This window comes from Puma concolor, chromosome B4, assembly GCF_028749965.1.
Source record: "Puma concolor isolate L17-30 chromosome B4, mPumCon1.1.hap2, whole genome shotgun sequence".
In the NCBI taxonomy this organism is placed as follows: Eukaryota; Metazoa; Chordata; class Mammalia; order Carnivora; family Felidae; genus Puma; species Puma concolor.
In genome coordinates this window covers 136,545,145-136,569,958 of record NC_141673.1, presented here as the reverse complement: position 1 = coordinate 136,569,958, position 24,814 = coordinate 136,545,145, and the positions used below count along the sequence as shown (strand labels likewise).

The 24,814-nt window shown below is 49.0% G+C and overlaps 1 protein-coding gene across 1 annotated transcript in view; it reads right to left on the bottom strand.

The window, feature by feature from the left end:
• The window catches only part of ITIH5 (inter-alpha-trypsin inhibitor heavy chain 5), an 80,093-nt gene that overhangs the window by 8,153 nt on the left and 47,126 nt on the right, over positions 1-24,814 (bottom strand). Inside the window, exons 8-10 of the mRNA XM_086715002.1 lie at positions 6,831-6,999; positions 3,184-3,493; positions 292-878 (exon numbers count right to left, since the gene is read on the bottom strand). Of these exons, the coding sequence (XP_086571128.1) occupies positions 292-878; positions 3,184-3,493; positions 6,831-6,999 (1,066 nt within the window). The remainder of the gene's footprint in view (positions 1-291; positions 879-3,183; positions 3,494-6,830; positions 7,000-24,814) is intronic.

Genomic DNA, 24,814 nt, shown 5'->3' with positions numbered 1-24,814 from the left:
CAGACCGACTTCACCTGGCGGCATCATTTCTGGGACAAACGCCACCTCTGCTCTGCAGAGACGCACTGGGTGCATCGATACAAACACGAGGGTTTACCACGGCCTGTGCAGACTGGCGGGCAGGTGGGCGTCCGATTCATACAGACTGTGACACGGGAGGGCAAGGCGGACGGCCCGGGTGTGTACGGAGTGTGACACGGGAGGCCCGGGCGGCCAGCCCAGCTGACGCGGCCCACGGAGGGCTGAGCACGCACGTCGGCTCCCCACGGCCGCCCCCTCCAGGCGGGTTACCTGGCTGCGGGCTGGCGCCTCGCAGACTCTGCATCACGGGTTCGGGGCCTGTGGCCGCGGACATGCTCTGTGCGTCCTCCGGCTTGTCCGTCTGCAGCCCCGACCTCTTCAAGTGCATGGACGTGACCGGGGTGAGGAAGCGGGAGGCCACGGCCAGTGCCTGCGCCTTCTGCCTCAGCCGCTCCTTGTCCCGCTCGTCGCTGCTGTGCAGCCAGGCGCTCAGCAGCTCCTTCGTGCTCAGGTAGCTCCAGAGCCGCTGCACGTGGTTGGGGTCCCCGTAGCCACCGCCCTCGGGCCTGGCGCTTCCCGCCACGTCGTTCCCCACCTCCGGGGGCTCCACGTCGTTCCCCACCTCCGGGGGCTCCACGGGCACGTCCGCCTTCAGGACGACAAACTTCTTGCTGTTGCTGGCCGTGACTTCCACGTGCAACCGCTCCACCGTCCTGTGGGCCAGCTTCCCGGCGATGACGATCTCCGAGCCGTTGAAGTAGTTGGGGAACAGGGTCCTGGTGACGCGCTCCACCGCGGCGGGGGGGTAATCGATGCGGATGTCGGACAGCAGAGGGGTCCGGATCTCGTCATAGAACCTGCAGCGGAAGGACAGAGAGAGTGAGGGCCGCCGTGGCAGCACAGGCCCTGCTTGCCAATGTCGGGGGGAGGGATCTGCTTCTCGGGGCCCTCAGTGCAGCCCTCCCCACAGAGCACTTCCGGCAGGAGTCCAGGCAGAAGCTGCTTGAACACCCCTGGTGACAGAGAACTCACTCTCGCACTGGCTTCCCACCCGCTCTCAACTGCCGTGACGAGGCAGAGGAGCCCTGGGAGTAGACTGCCGCCTTCCTTCCAGCAGCTTCCACCCGCGATGCCCGTCCCGCCTTCCTTCCAGCAGCTTCCACCCGCGATGCCCGTACCACTGCTACAGCAACACCATGTGTACGATCTGATCTAACTCCCCTTCCGCACTCAGATGCTTGACAAACGGCCGTGAAGTGTGCGACTGCCGTGTGCTCCTGTTCCTGTGCACCTCACCCCTCCCCCGGTTTCAGGACTATCGTCAACGGGATAGGATTTCAAGAATCCCCAGCTGAGGGACCTTGGGGTAACTTCCCTCTGTACACACCCACGCTTCTCAAAGGGCCTCTTAAAACCCGGTTCCTTAGAACCCGGCACATACTCCGGATGCACCCTAACCGGCCCGCTCTCCTGGAGAAATCACCTTGATGCTGACACTAGGCAGGCATGTAACGGATGCCGCCTTCGCTTGCCTTAGCTTTTCTCCCGGTTGTTACATGGCTGCTTTTTGCTGAGTAAAGGGACAGTCAAAAACCTCCTCCCAAAGATCTAGACAGCAGAGGCGGTGGAGGCCATCTTAGCCACTTCCCGGCTGTGTGTCTTGGGACATGTGACTTACCCTCTCTGAACCGGTTTCTTCCTCTCCACGGTTGCAACGTTGAAGTAACTGCTTTGGTAGACTACTGCCCCCTCTAGCCCATTCTCCTTTGTTCATAACTGAGTTCTAACCATCCAGCTCTAAAGTACATCTCTCAGCCTCTACTGTGGCCAAACACGGCCATGTTCTCACCAACGGAACCGGAGGAGGAGCGATCAATACAACTTTTGCAATGCTTGCTTAAAATACAATGGCTTTCTCTGGTTTTCTTTTCTCTCTCCCTCTTTGGGGCTGGAATACAGAAGTGACAGTGACCTCAGCTCAGGGTTGCAGGGTTGCAGATGAACCGAAGGGAAGGACCTGGGGTCTCCGAATGACTTCATGGAGCAGAGTCCAGTGTCCCAGATATCACAGGAGAGAGCCACCTGCGTGGTTGCTTAGCTTAGACCCTAATACACCTACTCCTTGGCTTTCTGGGAGGATCGCAGGACGTAACGGATGCAGGAAAGCCTGGCACACCGTAAGTCCTCGAGAAATGCTGGGCACTGATACTGTCTTGGTGACAGGGCAGCGCAGCTGATGTTGCCACGTGATTGCTTTTGCTCATGAACACGCTATTAAATCTTAGCCCTGGTATACAATGCCCTAGATTCCCCCTCTCTGAATGTAGTTGTGAATAATTTTGAAAATATGGGAAGCAAATCTGTGTTTGTATTTAAATCTTTTGATGGAAACGCCGGTGGGGGGGGGGGGGATGGTGACTAGCCCCTTACCAAGAACCCACCTTCACTGCCCACCTTACAGACCTCCAGTTAGACTGATCACTGGTGAACGTTCCTTGAATGTGGCTATCGAACAGCTGTAAATCTACCAAAACCTCACTTTCCTTTGAGCTCCCTGCTATATGCGAAGACGATCCAAGGATACGATGTGGAACTGAGAGTCAGTACTCTCTCAAATCAACAGCAAAGTCGTACCCCGGGTGTGGCCATGTGGCATCTGAGGGAAGGCTCCGGGCGTAATTACAAGACCTAAGATCTAGTTTTTCCTCCACCTCAAAAAAATAAGCGCGTCAGTGGCCAGTCTTCACCAGCTCACAAAAAGGAGACAGCGGGACCTCTCCTGCTTACGCCACCTGTGAACTCACAGCAAATACACTAGCAAGCGTGCTGGTCCCCTGGCGACGACACGAGAAAAGGCAAGAACAGAGTCGCAACCACGAGAGCGGACTGAACACCTAACGTGCAACAGCCATCCCGCCAACAGTCCGCACGGTTTTCTCACTAAACTCTGTCAGCCGACCGTACCCCTCACGTCACAGACGAGGAAACGGGGCGCAGACTGGCTCGAATCGTGCCTAGAGTCACAAAGCAGGGCCAGGACCTGAACCCGGATCGACCTGGTTTAAAAACCCCTTCCGACGCCACCCAGTGTGATGGGTTCCGGCCACACGGCCCCGCACCCCCTTCTGAGAGCCTGAGTCTCACTGTCCAGCGCGGACGGACCCGACGAGCTGTGAGCCCGCGTCGTCCTCCTCGAGAACGTGCCGGGTGAGGCCGCAGTTCTCCAGCGACAGTTTCTCCAGCAGCTTGAAGTCCACGTCGTTCCCGATGCCGATGGTAAAGATGCAGATCTGGCCCCGGGCGGCCTCCCTGGTGTTGTTGAGGATCCTGAGGGTGTGGGTCTCCCCGACGGTGGGTTTCCCGTCGGTCAGGAAGATGACGAGGGACACGCTGCGGTCTCCGACGTCGTCGTGAGCCACGTAGTCAGTGAGCAGCCTGATGGCCCTCTGCAGCGCCCCGTTGATGTCCGTGCCTGGGGAACAGCAAAACAGGCCGGCTCAAGCCCTCGTGCTGCACACATGCACGGTCAGGCACGGACACCCCGCCACGTTCAGGCGTTAGCAGGAGTACGTGCGTGGGAGGGGGTCACCCGCACAGGCGGGTGATGTCAGCTTACATAGCCTGTCTGGACACTCGCCAGCGTTTGCCGAATGGACGGAAGCGGCACGGGACTATCCCCCCGTACAGAACTCCCGAACGTATGCTGGGGAAGGTGCCTTGGCTCGAGCCCCTCACTACCTGAGCATCAACGGCTCCCACTCCTTTCCTGGGAAGAGCTCTGTAAAGGGCAACCCCAAAGGGGTCGGGTACAGGAGTTTGGAGGGAGGGCGAGTCCCACAGGGAAAGAAAGGGCAGCTGGGGAAGGCCTCTGCTGCCTCTCCTTTCTCTGCTTCCCGCCCCTTCGGGTTACCTCTGCCTATCAGAACCCCCATGAGGCAGAGGCTTTAAAGTTTATGCCTCCCGTCCCCACCTCTGCCCCTGCCATTTCCCCTTCACACAGCTTGTCGCCAGCAGCTCCGTCAAAAGCCAGGGACAGTGTCTGCGGCAGGTGCCGGAAAGGTATGTGCTTGCTGGATGGAGAGACGGGTGGCTGGTTGGTGGAGGTGGGCATGGCCCCGAGATGAGCCTTCTGGATTAGCTAAGAATTTCATTCGGTGGCTATTGTTCTACAACCACCCAGGAAGACTGAGTGCGAACACGTATTTCTGCCCCCCTGGCTCCAGGGGGGTTGTTTTTCTTTTTCTTTTTTTAAATGTTTATTTATTTTTGAGAGACGGAGACAGAACACAAGCAGGGGAAGGGCAGAGAGGGGGAGACATAGAATCTAAAGCAGGCTCTAGGAGGGGGCTCGACGTGGGGCTTGAACTCATGAACCATGAGATCACGACCTGAGCCAAAGTCAGATGCTTAACCAACTGAGCCACCGTGGTGCCCCTCAGTGGGTTTTTTTTTTTCTTAATGACTTCGCTGAGATGAAATTTATGTACCAAAAACCTTACCCGCTTTCGGTACACAATGAATTACTTTCAGTAAATGTACAAAGCGGTGTACCCATCATCACCGCAATCAATCACCCTCACCGGAGGGATTTTTAACTACCTGCAAAATGTACCATGTTTCAGTGAACCACATAATTTCCCCCCATTGCTTCACATTCTCCAGAATTTCTGGCTAAAACAAAAACAAAACAAGCAAACAAACAAAAACAATACCCGTCTATGTCCGTGCAAACACACTGATAATTCTAAGATGCACACAGAGTCTGAAGATAAGGGAAAGTTACAGCTGAAATAGTATTTAGCATTTCTTTGGGCTCATTAACATGCCTTTCTGGAAGCCCAGCTTACTTTCACCTGGCCTCTGGATATATGGCCCTGGAAGAAAAGGCAGGTGTTTATTTTCCCTTTAATCTAGAACCTGGCAATGGTGCCCAACCTTTTATTCCACCTTAAGGCCAAGGAGCCCAGGCAAAGGGATGCACTTAGCTTTTCTAATACCAGCACCAAAAGCACAGCAGGGCCTGAACCAAACCCATGCTAAGATGGGGGGTGGGGGGCATCTCCTGCACTCTTAAGAACGGGGAGGCTCCCTCCACCAGTGGGGGGGCCCCACAGAGCTGCCCCAGCCCTCCCCCTGACAGCCCACCCAGGTCATCAGAGGACCCACGTGCACCAGCAAGAGGGACTACTTGGGTGAAATCGGCCACGTCTGACACGAAAGAGACCCTCCCGTGTGCCAGCCACTGTTCTCGGCACTTCAGATATTTTAACTGATCTCATCCTGATCACAATCCCATTACTGTCCCCATTTTAGAGGAGGAAACTCAGGTGCAGACACATAAAATGGCTCAGACACGGTGGGGCTGGCTTCAGAACCTATGTTCCTGATCCTGATGTCCCCGCTTCTTTGAGAGGAACAGATTAATCTTCTGTTCACCTATAGAGGTTGGGGTGATGGCCACATGGAGAAAAAATACAGGAGACCAATAAGGTTTCTAAGGTGTGGACTCCAGAAGGACATAATACGCATCAGCTGTCTCCTAAAGTTTTATCCCCACACCCTCTGCCAACACACACACACACGCGCGCGCACACACACACACACACACACACACACACCCCATTCTGAGAGTGAGTAGTGCCACTGAAATACATTCAATTGAGCAAATACTCGTTGAGCACGAGCTGTATGTCAGGAGCTACGCTGGGAACCAGGGGCCATGCAAAGATGAAGAGTTTCTTCCCTCAAGGACTTGACTTGAGTCTCGTCAACTTCCTGCCGTGTTATTAAATCCGATCTTTTCTCTCTCCCATCAACCCGTCAAGCAGTCCCCATATCACACGGCTGTGGAGGCAGTAGGAAGCCCCACTGCAAAGTCAAAGCCCCATCCAAGCAAGATCAAGTTCCAAACAAAGTTTGGGGAATCAGAGCTCTGTCTTGGATAGAAAATAATACATATCGAAAGATGAAGATAGAAAATAATACACATACGAAAGATGAAAAACGTCAGAAGAAAACTGAACTAAGTAGGTTCCCCAATAACCAAAACAGAATTAACCGCAACAGTCACCCCAGAAGAAGGTGTCTCTGCAAAGGCCCTTTTCAGAAAGCGGGGGAGGGAGTCGGGATGAGGTTTCATAAACACCCCAACACTGAGCGCCGGTCATGTGCCCCCTGTGCTAGGGACAGACACGCCAGCGAGAGTGAGCCCCAGTCCTGAGCCGAAGGAACGGGCATCGAGCACAGCTGGGTAATGTACTGTCCCGATTCTCCTATCTCCTTAAATCCTGTATGACTGTCTCCGTCCTCCGCACTCTTGCCTGCGCCCCGTGCCCGAGCCCAGTGTGCAAGACTCCGAGCTCGTCACGCTCCGCGTGCACAGCATCTCCCAGGCCGCCTGGGCCCTGTGCTCTTCTCGCTGGCACAGACTGGCCAACGAGGCTGTCCCGCTGACGCTGCTAACGTTCAGGCACACAAAACACGGAACCATTTCCTTGACTCGGATTCCCCACCCGAGAGCAGTGCACAAAAACGGCTTCGTTGTTCGGCTCCGTGAGATAAACCAGGAAAGGCTCCAAAACCTATCGAGTATTTCCCCCCTAACCTACTTGGCCATCTTACTCCGGGCCTGGAAGACGAGAACTTACAGACTTGGTGTCCAGAGAAACGTAAGCTTCTGGGAAAGCGCTCACCTTTATCTCCTTTCCTGTGATCGGCTTTGGCTTTCAAATCCTTGTCTCTTGGCAGAAAATTAGCTACTCACTTATTATCACGTCGAAGCCAGCGTGGAAACAAGGACTCGCATTTACCTCCGCTGGGCGACATGTGGTGGATATACACTTTGCCGTCGCGGACGTTGTCGGGGGTAACTGACACCAGATGGTCTTTCCACACTTTGATGCGGTTGGAAAAGCCGATGATATTGAAATGATCCTGGGGTCGGAGGTCGTGGAGAATCGTGAACAGGGCATCCTTGGTCTGAACAAACACAGAAGCAAAACCAGTCACATCTGATCGCCCGGGTCCTCGCGTCTCCTGGCTCGGAAACTGCATGCCAGGAACAATCCTGGGGTTAAAATTAAGTGCCTAAGATGTGGAGGGACTTGGATAAATGTCGAGCAGCTTGGTCACCTAACTGGGAAAAGCTGGCATCAACGTGTCACAATGTTCTACGAGACACAGATGTGTGTTTAATATGTGAAATGTCACACACTGCTGCGAGTCACGGTATGTCAGGCCTCCGTATTTTCACAGCGGCTGTTCTCTTGACCCGGAAGATTCTTTTCCTCTTACGCCCATTTGTTACCTGACAGGCTCCTAGTCATTCTTCAAAACCCAGCTAATGTGCTCTATCCTCCATCTGAAACATTTCCTCCTTCTTCCAAAGAGAACCGATCCTCTCTCTTCTAGGCTAGCGCTGCACTCAAAATACTCGTGGGGTGCGTAATTACCCAGTCGTGATTGTTTGCTTCGTATCTGTGTCCCTTACTGTCTTGTAAGCTCTTGGCAGGGAGGTCCCATTCATCTTCATATCGCCCCGTGGGCGGGAGAGTTCCCAACACACGGTGGGGGGGGGAGGGGGAGGGCATACGTGGAAGTTCAGCGGAGACATGCATGCAGAAACATTTTATGAACCATAAGACTAAAGGTATATATAATTAATACCCTAAGAACTTAAAAGAGAATGCAAACATAGGGCCGCAGCGAGGTGAGAGGGCTTCACAGAGGACGGGCAAGATGAGGGCAAAGGAAGTGGGTGGGCTGAAAGAAGACTAGGAAGGGCATTCTGGAAAGCAGCGAGGACAAGTGAGCTGAATGAGTAAATAGAGGGAGAGCAAGGGAGAGGTGTGGAATACAAAATACCGTTGCCGATACAAATGAAGTCGGACAGACACCCCCCTTCATCTCTGGGACCCACAGAAAGAGAACACCAAGAAGGATGGGGTGTAGGACACACAGAGCTGACAGTGTTCGAGTAAAAATCAATCAGACAGTTACAATAACCAGATGTGGGTGGAGGGCCCTAAGTGTTGACACGGACGGTGTGAGGCAGGAAGCTGGCAGAGCTCAGACTCCTCACCCTTCCTTCCACGTAGAGCCAACACCACCCCCAGCGTGAGCATCGGATGGCCCGGCAGTCTAGACCTCCGGGACGCCCGGAGGCCCACAGCTGCGCGGTGACGGGACCGCGGGCACTGTTGTCCCTGAGACAGCCCCGCCGGCCGCCCGGCTGGAAGGCAGGCACCTGGACAAACTCGCACGCTCCCCAGAGTGCGGAGCCGGCCAGGCGCCACAGGGCGCGGGTGTGGACAAGGGGCAGCTCCTGGGAACACCACGGCTTGTTCAGCAGCCAGCATCCTTAGGGATCCTTAAATAGTGCGCTGGAGACCTCGGCAGGGGCCCGCCCGGCTCCTCTGTGCCAACTCCCCTCCCCCGGCCCCTGATGGATACTCTGCTTTAGGAATAGTCGCTCCAGCCTCTTCCCCCTCCTCCGCTTGACTCGGCGGCTACAGGTTTCTTGTGACCTTGTAAGGCCACAGCTGCAGCTCGCTTATCCTCACATGCACCCAGGGGAGGTGGGCCGGCGGGCTCCAACGGCGGCCTTTCCAGTTGCCCCGGGGACTGGCCGGACGGCCTCCCTCCCCTCGTCCCGGGAGGCCCGGATGGAAGCTGCCACCGTCTACAGCCAGCTCCTTCCATTAACTCTTTGCGGCCGTGGCCCCCCTCCCCGTGTGGCCGATGACGCTGGGAGCTCTGCATTCTTGGAGGGCTTGAAAGGCAGGCGGAAGGGGAGTGTCCAGAAAGAAGAGTGAGCGTGAGTGGACTTCAGCTGACATTTCTGCACGCTCTGTTTACGAGCCGAACGTGAACACAAACCTTGTCAGACCTTCCAAGAGTACAGTCCAGAGAACTAAGCACATTCCAGGAAGCTCAGAGGAGGCCCAGAACGGCACAGAATGCGCGGTCCAAGCTTGCTTGAAGGCCTCAACTCCCCTGAAGGCAAAGCTGTGTCACGTGAGGGGCTGGCCTAAAACCCTTAAGAGACTGGAAGGTGACAAGGAAGACGACCTGTAGACGCTTCCAGTGCAGGTGGGCAGATGACAACGGTTCCCACCGGGGCCCCGGCACCCTTGCCAATTAGTGTGACCGACGGGAGAAGACACGGATATCCCAGCCTGCCGTGTTCCTTGGCCTTCCTCCCTGTCCCCAAAGCTCCACTCGGTGCCCTTGTGCCCTAGAGAGAAGCCTGCCTGCTCGAGACCAATCACTCCAAACACAGCGCTGGGAGTGACGATGCCCTCACTGAACAGGTGACCACAGGACACCATGCAAATGTCTTCCCCGGAGACGTTTAAAATAAGCACATACGACATGTGCACAGAGTGTCTGTGGAGGTTAACACAATCGGTGGCTGGGTCTGGTTAGCGAGGGAGGCTAACTGTCCGACACTGGAAAGTTACACTGAGCCTTTGGGGTCCCGATAACACGTCCAGGAAGCCACCATCGTCCATGTTTACTTCCTGGGACAAGGACAGGGCTTCTCTGTGAAGACAGGTTCAGGTCACTGTATCCAGCCACCAGGTGGTGAGCCTGCTGGGGAGGAATCAGGAGGTCTTGGGGAGAGGGGGCGGTTGGGAAGAGGCAGGAAAACCATACCCCTTGCGGAGGGAAAGAAACATAAGGAACAGTGGGGGATCTGGCTGCGGAAGAAAGCAGAGTTCTTAAAGAGGCCAGCCGGCAGCAGAGACAGCGGGCCAGCTCTGGGTCCGCGAATCAGTTCCTAGAGGCCCCAGCCCACGGACGACAGGCACCCACACAGTCCCTGCAGACGCCGCTCTGCAAACGTCACCAGAACATTCCAGAGGGCTTTCGGACTGAAGAGAGATGAAAGGTGCACAGATACAACTAATAAAATAAAAGGATGTCTCTCTTACTGTCCAGGCAGTGAAGAAGTACCTTGGCCGGCAAGGTCATTAACGATGGCTTTGTATAATCCTAGCTATCTGGAACCACGATGGATGAGGACTGCTCTCCGCTTGAGCCTGTTTTATGGGGATGAATTCCTCCTTACACACTCTCCTTGGGTTAAAAGAAGGAAGACATATTTCCCTTGGAAACAATGCCTTAGAAGTTAATTCCAGCTCTGCCGTAGGGTTACCATTAAGTCTTTTAGTCCCTGTCCTTAAAGTTAAGTACTTTCGGGAACAAGGTGGATATAAATAACTACAAATAAAACTCTCTGCTTCAGATTCTCCATTCATTCAGTGTGGTTGGCTACGGTCCCCCTGTTCTAGTGGATCTTCAGGAAGGAAGCGATTACGGTACCCTCTGATGGCGTCTGTCGAAAGGGCAGGACTGGGTCCCTGGAGTTCGAGCACGCCGCCCCTCGGGAAGGGAGTGTCCAGGAGGCAGCTCTGCCCTGTGCACATTCGTTCCCTGCAAAACGGAACCCTAGCAGCTGCAGGCGCTCGGCAGAACCCTCGAGGGGGTGAGCGTCCTCCGGGCTAACTACCGCGCCAAGAATGACCGTTCAGCATTTCACAAGCAGAGAAGCATCGTATGGTGAGACCCTCAGAGTGAAATGTCAGTGAGGCCGTGACAAACGCAGCTGCCTGCCCCCTCCCAGCTACCACTGCCATCAGGGTTCCCGACGATGCCACTTCTCTCAAATATTTCTGTGTCTGTGCCAGACCACACTCGACAGGAACCAGCTGACACAAACGGCTTTTGTACCACAAAGTCTGGGTTGTTGGGCGTAATACGAGGGGAGTCATGACATCATGGGTGAAATCCAAGTTCAAGGGTGTTAGATATTAGCCCTTGTATGTTTCCAGCAGAATGGTCACACTGTTCTCCTAAGCAGTGCCCTCACTTCCTCATACTGAGAAGTTTACCAAGACGTCGGCGTTCTTTCATTTTTCCACGTGGTCCTTTTCAAAGAACCCAAGAGAAAAATCGCCTCTGATGAACAGCTTAAAATAATCCCGCAAAGAAACGTAAGCCCGCCTCACGTCTGAGTTGGGCCCCGAACAAAAATCAAGAACAGATACACACCAGGGAAACAGCCCTGTTTCTGAAAGAGAGTCCCCGGAAGTGGACGACGTCCACTATAAACTGAGGCCGTGTGTCCGCCTTCTCCCTTCCCCAGGGGGGTCCATACAGGTAATGGGGGAGAAGGAGCAAAGCCAATTTATACTGTGCTCCTGTTAGCCTGCAGTCCTTCTTGACGCCAGCAGGGGGACGGCCTCATTGCCCACAGCGTCCCTGGCAGTCCGTCCCCACAGTCATTCTACCATTCTACGCAAAAAAGTCTGTGACTCCAGCAACGTCTGCTACACCAGATCCCCACCGCAGCATTAAAGTGCGTGTCCAGGCCCGAAACGGGGGGAATGGATACGTCCGCCATCCCAGAATCTCTGTGCTCACGCCACAGGCTTCCACGCAGGACGCTGTCCCGAGTCTCCCTGGAGTCACGGTCACGGTTCAAGACCGCAGCAGCCCCAACGTGCCAACAGATGCTGCAGTCCATGGGGATCAGCTATGCTTCAGCGGGACTATTTCAACACCGTGGTATTTCAAGATGACGAGAACTTAATCCACAAGAGGCAACAGAACCTTATATTTTTAGACACTGCAAGTCTTCCAATAATTTAAAGGAAAGTTTTGAAATCTTATTGTGACTGACCCACCAAATTATCAGATTTTTTAAAATCCCAACTTCAGGAGCAAGGCAATAAATGGGGTGAGAGAGACTTTCTTCATAACATAATTCATGCCTATATCATTGTTACATTTAAAAACAAAAATCTAGCCACAGACTGGTTTCAGAGAAGAAACCAAAACATTAAAAAACAACATTACCCCACTGACTACGGTTAAGGCGCCTCAAGAGGTTCTGTAAGCTCATAAAGGAAATCCGTGATAACACAATGCCTCTTGCCGCCTCTCTGCCACAGTATTTCCTAAAATGAACCTCATTATATAATTTACATTTTAAAATTATAAACTGTAATACAAGAACCAGAGGGTCGAAAAAAAGTGTCTCTCAGATTTGAGGAATCTTGTTGAAAAAAAACTAAAACTATTTTTCTATTGGCTGAAATGTTCTTTATGGAAAGAGCAGAAACGAAGAAGTCTGCTTTACATAAATGGAAAACTTGGAATAGAAGTCATCACGCCTTCCAGTACTTGAAACAACAGATGTTGGTGAGGATGCAGAGAAAGGGGAACCCTCTGGTGCTGTTGGTGGGAATGCAAACTGGTGCAGTGGCTCTGGAGAAGAGTATGGAAGTTCCACAAAAAATTAAAAATAGAGCTACTCTAGGATCGAGCAATTGTACTAGTAGGTATTTACCCAAAGGATACAAAAATGCTGATTCAAAGGGGCACAGGCACCCCAGTGTTTACAGCAGTGCCATCAACAATAGCCAAATTATGGAAAGAGCCCAAATGTCCATCATCTAATGAATGGATAAAGAAGATGGGGTTTATACACAATGGAATTTTACTCGGCAACCAAAAAGAATGAATACCTGCCATTTGCAACAACGTGGACGGAACTAGAGGTATTATGCTAAGAGAAATTAGTTAGAGAAAGATAAGTATCATATGATTTCACTCATATGTGGAATTTAAGAAACAACACAGATGAACATAGGGGAAGGGAAGGAAAAATAAGATAAAAACAGAGAGGGAGACAAACCATAAGAGACTCTTAAATACAGAGAACAAATGAAGGGTTGCTGGAGGGGGCGCTGGGTTGGGGGATGGCTAAATGGGTGATGGGCATTAAGGAGGGCACTTGTTGGCATGAGCACTGGATGTTATATGTAAGTGATGAATCATTAAATTCTACTCCTGAAACCATTACTATACTATATGTTAACTAGCTTGGATTTAAAAAAAAATTTTTTTTAATGTTTTATTTATTTTTGAAAGAGAGAGAGAGACAGAGTGCAAGCGGGGGAAGGGCAGAGAGAGAGGGAGACACAGAATCTGAAGCAGGCTCCAGGCTCCGAGCTGACAGCACAGAGCCCGAGGCGGGGCTCGAACTCACGAACCGTGAGATCATGACCTGAGCTGAAGTCGATGCTTAACCGACTGAGCCACCCAGGCGCCCCTAACTAGCTTGGATTTAAATAAAAATTTTTTTTAAAGTTCAGTAAATGCTAAATATGAACTTGAAATTTCACCTAGAAGCAAACGTAGAAAACGTTATTTCTTTGGTCTCTACAATGTAATGTTCATGCTAGAATGAAGAGAATATTTGAATTAAGCAAAAGCGTAAGGTTCCTATATTTAAAAATGTATTGTGTTATGCTATATAATCTCCTTTACTGTTTGACTTCTCACTTCAAATGCTCTTTCAATGCAGTATTGCACTAAACTCCGTTAGATTACCTAATTACTTCTGTGTTTACCCAAGCTGTGTAAAACTATAAGATTGTGGTTATTTCATAGGTAGAGAAAGGCCCCTTCTTAGCCTATATATCATTATTCCTTCAGGCCTGGATCTAAGAGAAAATGATTGCTAAACACCAAATTCTGTCTAAATTCAGCCTTAACCAAAAAAAAAAAAAAATCTGAATAGGTTTAGATATTAGAACATCTTTGTGATGTAAACATAACTACACTTCCCAAGTCTTTCGTGTTTGAATAACATTAATCTAACTTGAGAAGTAAATGGTCTCTCATGTTAATGCTCTGGCTAATGTTAAGATTCATCACCTAATGTTTTGACTCTTTTTGACAAATATAGGAAACATTTGCCTAATAATGTCATTGTACATTCTTCTAAAAAGGCTCCCTGCCAATAACATTAACATCTTTGATTCTTTAGACATTAATCACATCCATTTTTCACGCTCGATGTGTAAACAACTAACTCAAGACTCAAAACAGATTATGTGTTCGCTCCTCTTTGCGTGGTGGATACTCGGTCGGGATTTGTTCTCGTTGTTGATCCCTCACTCTGGCCAAGGATGGAGCTGAACCACTTCTATCTGTAGGCTCCTGCTCTAACAGGACGTAAGAGATACTGACCATGAGATGTCCACCTCCATTTACACGTCTCCTTTGTAACTGGTGTCCTTCATCCATGTTCTGACACACCTACTGACTGCCCTGATTGAGTTCTTCGTCCCCAGGGCCTGGTCTAACTTCTTAAGTTTGCACTGCCCAACTGCGTATCTGGATTCTGGAGCCCTGTTTCGTTCTAGAGAATTTCGTGGCGTCTGACTCACTGAGTGCCCTTTGACCCAGTCAGCTCTCTCCTGACGTGTCAGTCGTCATGCCTGTCACCAGGGCATAGGTCCACCCTGTGCCACCTGCTATAAACCTCCAGGGATGTGCCTTGACGAGCATTTAAGAACCAAAAGGTTGGAGAGGCTGCGAAAAAGCCATGGTAAATATGGAATAGTGGAACGGCTAGCAAGTAACCACAACACAGCAGCACGTGTAGATGGTACGTACAAGAAGATATTCGGAGGAAGTGGAGTCACCCCCCGCAGGCAGGGGCAGTGATGACGTCCCTGTGTCTCTTTCATCTTCCCATACCCTTGAAGACACCGTGAGACCGCAAAGCGAGATTCTGGTCACAGGAAGGAATAGGTGAACTTCGCTGTCGGGGGTTGGGGAGGATCTTCGCTTTTCTTCTGAGTTTTGGTAACACTTACTCTTATTTGCAGAAGGAGACTGATTCTGGAGAGTTAGAGGGTCCAGAGCAGAGAAGGCAGGAGCTTCCTTCTGCCCCCTGCCCACTGCCGTCCTTCAAGGGAGCCAGCTTCACGCAACGGTCTCGGGCTCAAATGCCCACCTGCCGCCAAATGGCACGTTCACTCTTGTCTCATGACTTTCTTCATGTTTTTCCTCAACCAAGAATTCACTCCCTCCCTTCCTGTCAAGAAAACTGCATCCCATCTTCAAGAATTACACTTGCTAGGTCACCTCTGTCATTCATCTTTTGTTGGCTACTTCAAGCCCTTGCCCTTCCCTAAAATTCTTTCCACTAACCACTTGACGCGTTGGTTTGATTAACGTGGGATTGCTCCACATTTCTTTTCCCCAGCAAAATTCCAAGGTCCTTAATTAGAGGGACTTGAATGTGCTTCTCCGGCACACACGTTTTCTCTTGCCATTCATCACCCTCTGCTGGGCTCCTCTGGACCTTCCCACCCCACCGACTTGACCAACTTCTAAAAGACCTTCAGGCTCACTGGACTACCCCTGCTCTGAGAAGTCCGTTACCCCCTTCTCCACTCCTAAAAAGACTTGACCGGCACCCGCTCTGTGCCATGACTGGACCACCGTATACCTCTGTCACAGGGAGCACTGTGCACACAATGCTCACGCGACTTTCCTTCTCCTCTGGACCTCCTGAGAGAAAAGGTTCTGTCGTACTTATCTTTGTATCCCCTATGCCTCGCACCTCTCCCACAGCACGTAATCAACATCTGTTTCATTCTCTGAGGATCTGGAGTCTGCAGTGGAAGCCAAGGTGGGACCCGGGGGCAGAGTCAGGCGTCCCGCGGGGGAGGGGGGAGCCCGCGCTCTCGGGCAGGGGTGGCACTCCGGGACCTCACCCTGGCGCAGTTCCCCAGCCCGGTCGGGAAATCCCTGATAAGCATTTGTTACCTCATTTAGCTTGCATCTACAGGATTCATCTTGTTCCTTGTAGCAAAAGTTGCCTTTCGGGCCCCGTCTAGCCCTTTACGGACAGCCGGCTGATCCGACTGGAGAGACTTGAGTACACAAGTAGGACGCCAGCAAGGAGAGGCCAGGCTTTTTGGTGATACGAGGACCAGGCTGTCAGATGCTGACCAGGAGGCCCACAACCTGAACAGATCATGCGGGAGAACTCACAGCTCTATACTGTTCATGTTTCCTTCATAGGACAGCCACGTGGTGCCTTTATTCAGAGAGCCTCAAAACTCTTTAAATGTGACCTCATTTGGGTAAATATTAAGTGCCTCCACAGAAAGGGTTTTAAATGGGTGCCTCTGATTTGTTTAAAATTATCTATATTATCGTTGTTGAGGAGCAAAAAAAAAAAAAAAAAAAAAAAAAAAAGAAACAATCCCAAGTTTTCCTTGGTGCTAGGGGGAAAAATACTTTGCCCTCTGTCCATCATTTATTTCCTCATATTCTGAGTCAGAGTCACAAACACGTTTTCCCCACTGCCTTCTGTTCCCCGCCCGAAGTCCCAGATCTCTGTTTTGCAATGTGCTTCCGAAACACGCGTCTGCTGGTGGCCATGTCTGGGCGAGAGCAGCTCAGCAGATGAGAATAAATCCTACCAACCGGAATGATCTCTAGCCATGCCAGTCAGTCACCCCTGTAGACCAGGGGTCAGCAAAGGATGGCCCGGGGGCCAAACCCAGACTGGTGCCTGTTTTCTGATAAGCACGGCTTCTCTGCAGATTGCCAATGGCCACCTTTGTGCCACAAGAGCACAGCTGAGTAGTAAGACGGGGACCACCGAGCCTGCAAAGCTTACGGTATTTACTATCCGTCGTCATAGAAGGTCTGTTGACCTTGGTTCCAGGAAACCAGAAAGGGGGAGGCTGGACATTTTTGTTATTAGCTGGAGCCATGTTTTCAGATGCTTACAACAAGGTCTGCAAGAGTACCCAAACCTTCCATCATCCATTTGTATTCCGATGACAGCCATATAGTGCCTATCTCTGAGTCCCTCCAAATTTCCTAGACATGATCTCATTTGGCCCGCTGGCATCTTTCCTCTCCAGAGCTCCTTCATTTGTTCAGGGAGCTCCAACCAGGTCACTACTCCCTGAGGCCCTTCTGGGTTCTGCTGGCCTTGCCCACAGTCTTCCCAGCCGCTCAGTGAACCTCAGGCCGCCCTTCCTTTGATCCCCATCACATAAAAGCTACTTTCGGGGTGCCTGGGTGGCTCCGTCAGTTGAGCATCTGACTCTTGGTTTCAGCTCAGGTCACGATCTCATGAATCGTTGAGTTCGAGCCCTACATCACTGACGGCTTCAGAGCCTGCTTGGGATTCTGTATCTCCCTCTCTCTTTCCCTGTCCCCCGCTCGCTCGCTCTCTCTCAAAAATAAACTTTTTTTTTTAAAAAAAAGCTAATTTCTCAGTATCTTTTTTTCCAGCATCTTCTCTTTCAAACTGTGACAGATTGACATGCTCTTGAAGAGGACGGCTGGAAGGAAGGTCACGACATCACTGGACCTCCCAGTCACAAACCTTCTCCTCTCTACACCCCCGCTGTCTCCATGCCTGCACTCGGCCTGTCCAGCCCCAATCCGAAACGGAAAGAAGTCTGCATCCCTGTACGTGCCCGTGGTGTGCTTCGAGTCGAATAATAAATCACTAGTAGTTAATTCTGTGCAGCAGGGCAGAGCAGCTCCATTCGTGTTTCGTGGCGCCAGCTGCCGGCCGAAGCCTCCCAGAGCAGCTGGCCTCCGTGTGCACTCACCCGCGACGGGCAGCGCTCCGCATCAAGTCGCTTGGCGGTGAGAACAGGTAGAGCCTGGAAGCTGGAAAGGCGGTCCAGTGTTATGGTCCATGTCTAACGGCACAGTGAAGAATGATATGGGGAAGAGCTTCCGAGTGGGAGAGACTGGGCTTGACGCTGAACTTCTCGACTTCTTTCTGTATTTCAGCACAGTGAAGTCACCTCCCTGCCCCTCACCTTCTCATTTGCAAAAAGGGAGTAACAACGTCTCTCTCATTGGATTGCTGAAATATTCGATGAAAAAAAATGTATGTAAACCACTTAAGAGTGCTTGGTATGTACTAGTCACTCAGTGGTACCTACTGTGACTTAAAAGAGCATGCTGCATTTAATGTGCACGTGCTGGTATGCTTTTCAGCAAAAATCATTACCTACTATGTGGGAATATGTACTCTCATGATCAAAAGTAGGATGGTTCCCGAATCCACGCAGACAGGCTATATGCACATAAAATGTCCACACAGCTCCTGGAAGCAAAATTCCAGACGTGAAGACAAAAGTGCTTTCCTGGAGCATGAAGGGAGCCAATGAATAAGGCACAAGCAACATTCACGTTTCCCCTCATTTTAATTTGGCAGTTACAGAGAGGGAACATTATGCTTGTTCTTTACCCTCCAAAATTGTTTACTAAATGAACTGGTCAAAGAGGGGTGCCTGGGTGGCTCAGTCGGTTAAGCATCCGACTCTTGATCTCCGCTCAGGTCATGAGCTCATGGTTCATGGGATCGAGCTCCACGTCGAACTCTGTGCTGACAGCATGGAGCCTGCTCGGAATTCTCTCTCTCTTTCTCTCTCTCTCCCCCTCCCTCCCCGCCCTTCCCCTGCTCATTTATTCATTCTCTCTCTCTCAAAATAAATAAATAGACTTTTTCAAAAATGGAGAAAGGAAGACAAACTTGCAAAAGCTACATGGAAATCTAGGGTTGGCACAGAATGGCACAGATTATGGGAACGAGTCTGTAGAAAGTTATAGCAAGAAAGACATCTGGTAAATGATGCATCAGCCAACTGCTCGGTTGCCAGATAGAGTCCGTTAGCCAAGTTCCTAATTATGAAGGCGAAAGTAGATCCAGTTATATAGATTAGGGAAAGGAAAGAGAGGAACATGTAAATCTTGGTCAAGGAAAAATGAATTTCATGGAAATACATTCCCCTTAATGTTCCCAAGGACATGTATGTTTGCTAGTTCCAGCGCTTGAAGCATGAAATTCATAACGAGAAAGAGGTCTACGCTGATCACATTTTCTGAGGCTCTTGTGAGCTCTTCTTCCCACGAAGAGGTTTTACAAGTTGAAACGGAGAGGCGGAACTCTCGCCTACCCTAACACCAGACCTGTCTCTCGACAGATTCACCAGTCAAAGCACACGGGACAGAAAACAGAGCCAAGTCCGGTGCCAGCAGCCTGGGGGAGGCTCCGTAGCTGTTCCCCAGCCAGTTAGGTCCTGGCCTCCAGACTCGCATCCCCACTGGGATGACGACCAGAACCAGAAAGTGCCAGCTGCGCACGGCTACGTGCACTTCCCAGGCACTGACAAGCCCGTTAGCGAGAATACGTTTCAAGGTCAGATGATCCTACTATGTCTATACATCAACTGTTCAAATGACAATGATTAAATACCGACTCTGTGTCCTTATTGTGATGAGTAACGTGAAATACTTCAGGCCCATCAAAGATGAGGGGAGCCAAGAACCTCCAGCCTTACAGTGACTGATTCTTCACAGGATCCAAGTGGACCTGTGACAAATGTCTGACGTTGCCAAGCCTGTTGACACATCACGAAAGCCCCGTGCTTGGAATAATTTTCCTCTTCACCGGTGGACATGATATTGTGCTCAAGACTGCAAACAGGCATCTGAGCTTTTCACTCACTGCTGTGGCCTTTGAGAGCTGCTAAAATAGCCAGCAGTTTTCGAAACACTCCGAGGCGGCAATGGGCTTTAGGAATTGTCTAGAAGCTTCTGACATGTGTTTGGCTGGTCTAGGGTGGTTCTCCTGGAAAGAGGCCACGCTGGAGCTCAGAAGCCAGCAGAGCACATGCCAGATTTTCAGTGCCCAGAAGTGATGGAATTTTAATATCCAGGAATGAGGGAGGAGGGGAGGCTGGCTCCCCGTGTGACGTCCACACTGCTCTTGCAACAGTGTGCGGACATCCCTCCTGCTGCGACACGGGTCCCGAAATGTCAACCTGCGCTCACCCTGTAGCCACGTGCGCTTCCACTGTTGCGCGCGAGAGCGATGCCCAAGCACACAGCTAACCTGCACCAGGACACTGCACCATCATGGTGGGGTTCACGGGCTCAGAGTCAGACCTGGCTTTGGAGCCCGGCCCCGCCACGTACTAGCTGACTTACCTCCCATTGCAAAGCCTCGGTTTCTCCATCATTAAAATGGGGATGACAGCCAAATTCTTACAAAGATTAAATATCCTCTTATCCAATAATTCACATAATACCTTTAGCATAATGCTCTGCATGTCGAAAATGCTCCGTGCTCTATTTTAGAAGTGCCCAAATTATTTTATCGCTAATGGTAAGTCTAGGAGACCCTGACTTAGTTCATTAGTTTTCTCTGAACGATTTGGGGCAGGATTTGTCTTTCTGGGGGTTATTTAGTTAGGAGGTTCTTGATCGTTCTCCCATCAGAAGTGGAAGAAGACACTGCGCCCAGGGACGGACTGGGTTTGAGGTTAAACCCTGATGTGACTCAAGCAGCTAAAGACAGAAGTCCTTCAAGCTACCGGGGCTTTGGGGTAACCGATGACCTTCATCAATACTGGCCACGCATTTTACCATTTTGGCGTTCCTTAATATTTACTGGGACATAACTTAAATATTATAATTGTGCTGAATTCTACCAATGCATACTACGGATGCGGTCACTGTAAGTAATTTACGTTATTTTGACAACATGAAGATAAAAACAGCATTTTGTAATTTGCATTTTCTTAGTTACTAGTACACTGGGCTCTTTTTTCATACTCTTACTGAATCTTATTTCTTTTCTGAAAACCATTTCATCTTCTCTGCCCATGTCTCACGTAGGATGAATATTAACCGACCTGGAACAGCTCTGCTATGTTAAAGGCAAACTTCTCTTTGCCGCATACGTTTTCCCAGCCTCTGCTCGCTTTCATTCTATTTCCACGGAAAACAAAAGTTTAACATTTTTATATAGCTAAAGTGATTGGCTTTTTCCTTTTGTAATTATTCCCATTGCTTTTAGGCTTAGAAGGTCTTTCCCTATTTCAGAACTCGTTCAATATGCGCCCATATTTCCTTACTTATTTTTGGGTGTGGTTCATTGGTTGGTCTTCGCTGCTTAATCCGTTTGGAATTCTTACTCGGGCAACAGTCATAAATATTAATAAACTGGTAGGGCCTTTCTAGAAAATGTGTTTTTAATATCTGTACAAGCCACAAATTAGTTAGTATTCCTTACCCCATTAATTCCACTTCTAAGAATCTAGATTACTTAAGAAAACGATTGGCACGTGGTCAAGGATTTCTACAAGAAGACAGTCAGTCATCCCAGGGCTGTTTACAATGGCTTAAAAGTGGAAATAACTCAAAAATCTCTCACGGGTGGTGTGAGTGAGTAAATGTCTTCAGCTGCACCCTCCAACACGGTGACCACTAGTCACACGTGCCTACTTATATTTCAATGTATTAAAATTCAATAAGATAAAAAAAATTCAACTGCTCAAGTTGCATTAGTCACATTTCAAGTGGTAATAGCCACGTGTGGCTAGTGGCTACCACATTGGAGACAGCACAGGTACAGAACATTCCCATTCTCATAGAAGTTTCTATTGAGCAGTGCTGCCATTAAAGTCAGCTTTTTATGGAATAGCTAATAGTATCAGATGTATCCCTAATATGAGGGTAAGTAAAAATACCAAAATACAAAAAATTTGGTGGGAACACAGATTCGGAGCGGTTGCAGTAATTTTTTTTATTTAAGATTTTTAAGTTTATTTGAGACAGAGCACAGCGGGGCAGGGGCGGAGAGGGGGAGAGAGGGAGAATCCCAAACTGTCAAGCGCAGAGCCCGATGTGGGGATCGAATTCATGACCCGTGAGATCATGACCTGAGCCAGAATCAAGAGTGGAACGCTTAACCGACTAAGCCACCCCGGAATTTTAATTACCAACATCTTCATCAAGTTGTATATTTTTCCCCCAGAGGAAACCCAAACCCCGGCCTCATGAAGGTCATTGTCTTAAAGAAAAAATAATTAAGAAAAATGAAGATTTATGGGTGCATAGGAAGTTGACGACATACACAGGGAAACCTAGTTCATGGCACCTACTCAGTAACTTAACTGTTAATTTTTCCCAGATCCAAATGAGACTTCCCAGACTGGGTCAAATACAAGATGTAATTAACACTATATTCTGTGGCCAACATCGGTCCCCAAAGCAGCCATGATTATCCTTCTGTCAGCACCTGTATTCCAGCCAACAAAGTCACAGAAACAACAATGGCACTTAAGAACCTGGAGTACATAAAGAATATTCAGTAAATATGGAAAGGCTGTGAGGCCTATCAAACACCTCTCAAGAATCAGCCACTACCGAAGAACATTTCACGTACATGTGATTAATCACTTTGGGAAATACTGCCTATAGAGAACACCTACAGCGAATCTGTACCCAACTCTCCCACTGAAAACAACTAAAAAAAGCAAACTACAAAATGAGAAAAATTTTAAACCAAAACGGTATTGAAATAGCGAGAAAAAATGATCTGCGAAAAGATGAAAATTTCAAGAGGTGGGCTCAGCATTTGGGATCACTGTTATCTAAGGGATGTCTGTCAAGGCCAAAGAAGTATCTGAGAGGCTGAGCATCATGTTAGTTCCTTAGAGGGTCAGAAGTCAAAGTCCAGAGCCCACCAGGGATAGGTGCTCAGGAAAAACCTCCATATTTTGTACCAAACAGAAATAAATCAGTCTTGAGAGGACTGTGAGCCATCTGGGCCATCCAGGAAAACCCCAGGCCCTGAAAATGGACTAAAACAATCCCAGATTTAATCCCCCAGCTACCTTACAGAAACACCCCAAATTTTCTCTAGCAGAAAAGATCATCATCCGAGGCTTTAAACTATTTCTACAAACAAATGTTTAATATGATGTTCGTCACGCAATCAAAAATGACCAGTCACACAAGAAGAGAAGAGAAACAGTAAGAACAGCTCCTCCGGGCCTCAAGTTTGGGATTATCAGATACGGACTTTAAAATAAGTATGTTTATGGTACTTGAAAGAAATCAAAAATGTTATTACAAACTTTGCAAAATAACTGAACACTCTAAAAAGTGGCAGATTGGAAAAAGAACCAAATGGAAATTCTAGAACTAAAAAACGCAATAACTGAAATAACAGGATAGACGAGTTTAACAGCATACTGGACATAACTGAAAAGAGAATTTGTAAACTTGAATAGCTTTGGAATGAAGTATGGAAAGGCAAAAGTTGGAATAAATAGAAGAGATCGTGGGAAGCAGAATATGGAGTGATTTTCTAACACTGGAATCCTAGAAGGAAAAGGAAAAGTGACCCAAAGCAATTCCAGAAATAATGGCTGAGGATTGTTCCACGAATCCACAAATTCATGAAATCCTAGGAACCTCAGGCAGGAAAAATAAGAAGTCTACATCTGAAATCATTATACTCAAACTACAGAAAACTTAAAGAGGAAAATCTTAAAAGCAGTTGGCAACAGAAGATCACCTTTAGGGGAACAACAGTTAGTAAGACTCCTGACTTTTCAGCAGCAACAATGAAAGCCAGGAGACAATGGGATCGATCTTCCAGGGACTGAAAGAAAATCACTACCAACCTACAATTCCATTCCTTTCAAAATATCCTTAAATACTGAGAGTGCAAGAAATAATTTTCAGACAAACAAAAACTAAGAGAATTCTTTACTGGCAGACCCACATTTAAGAAGATACCACGGAGTGTTCTTCAAGCAAAAGGAAAGTTAATCCCAGATGGAGGTCAAAGATGCAAAAGGAAGGAAAAGCAATCACATGGAGGAGGCAGCAGGTTGAATTCTGGACAAGAATGGGGCGTTGAAGAACTATCCAGAACTGATTTACAGGGTGAAGTTATCTTGCCCCTATACTAGTTGAAATTATATCTGGCAATCTTCTGAAAGAAAAAGAGTTCAACCTTATTTTTGCATGGAATCTCTTTTTTACTATTTTGGAGTGGAGAAAAATCAGATGCCATGAAGAAAAAAAAATCAACAGATTTTACTACATGACTTTTTAAATGCAGATGGCCAAAGAAACAACTTACAAAGTCGTAACTGAGAGAAAATATTTACAACAGCTGATCAGCTAAGATCAGGTTCCACTGCATGTGGAGTGGCATCTAGAGGTGGAAAGAGGTGAAGCAGAGGATTCTTTTGAGGTCTGAGGTACTATTTCCCTCATTAAACCACGTATTTTTAATTGCTAAAAACAGATCATGAATTAAGAAAGAAAAGCTAAGCGAACTAAGTGTTTGATGAATGTAGAGTTATTATTGGCTCTGGCAGCCAGCAGCTTTTTGTTTTCTGTTATGGGAGTTGAAACTAGATTATAAATGCAAGTTTCTGATATTTATGACACCAGAGCAACATGAGGAATAGCCTTTTCCAGTGGGTGAAAAAGAACAATTTAATCCTTGTATTTTTAGTATAATTTATAAATTTATAAAATATATAATATTTAATATTTCATGTACCTTAATGTCCCTCCTATCCCTAGAACTTTAACATTCATCCTCAACACTATAAGAATATCACTCCTGGGGCACCTGGGTGGCTCAGTCAGTTAAGCATCCAACGCTTGATTTCAGCTCAGGTCATGATCTCGCCGTTTCATGGGTTTGAGCCCCACATCGGGCTCTGTGCTGACAGTGCGAAGCCTGCTTGGGATTCTCCCCCTCTCTCTGCCCTTCCCCACTTGCATGGTCTCTGTCTCTCTCAAAATAAATAAATAAACTTAAGAAAAAAATAGTATCACTCCTGAATTACTGAGACAGAAGTCCTTTGTTCTCAGGATAGGTCAAGGGGGCTGCCAAGGACTCTATTCTATTGCTCTTCAAAGGACATCACTACCGGACAGAACGAGTCCGTCGACGATGGTGCTGTGAATTCCTGTCCCGCTCACATTATATACTCTGCCAGTTCCCTTTATTTCAAAATATTTCTATAGCATATGTCTCTGCTCTCTTAAAACTGCCATCCTGAAACGATAATGTCAACGACTTAACTGAAGCAGTTCAGGAATGTTCTCTGTAGGCAAGAAGAGCTGG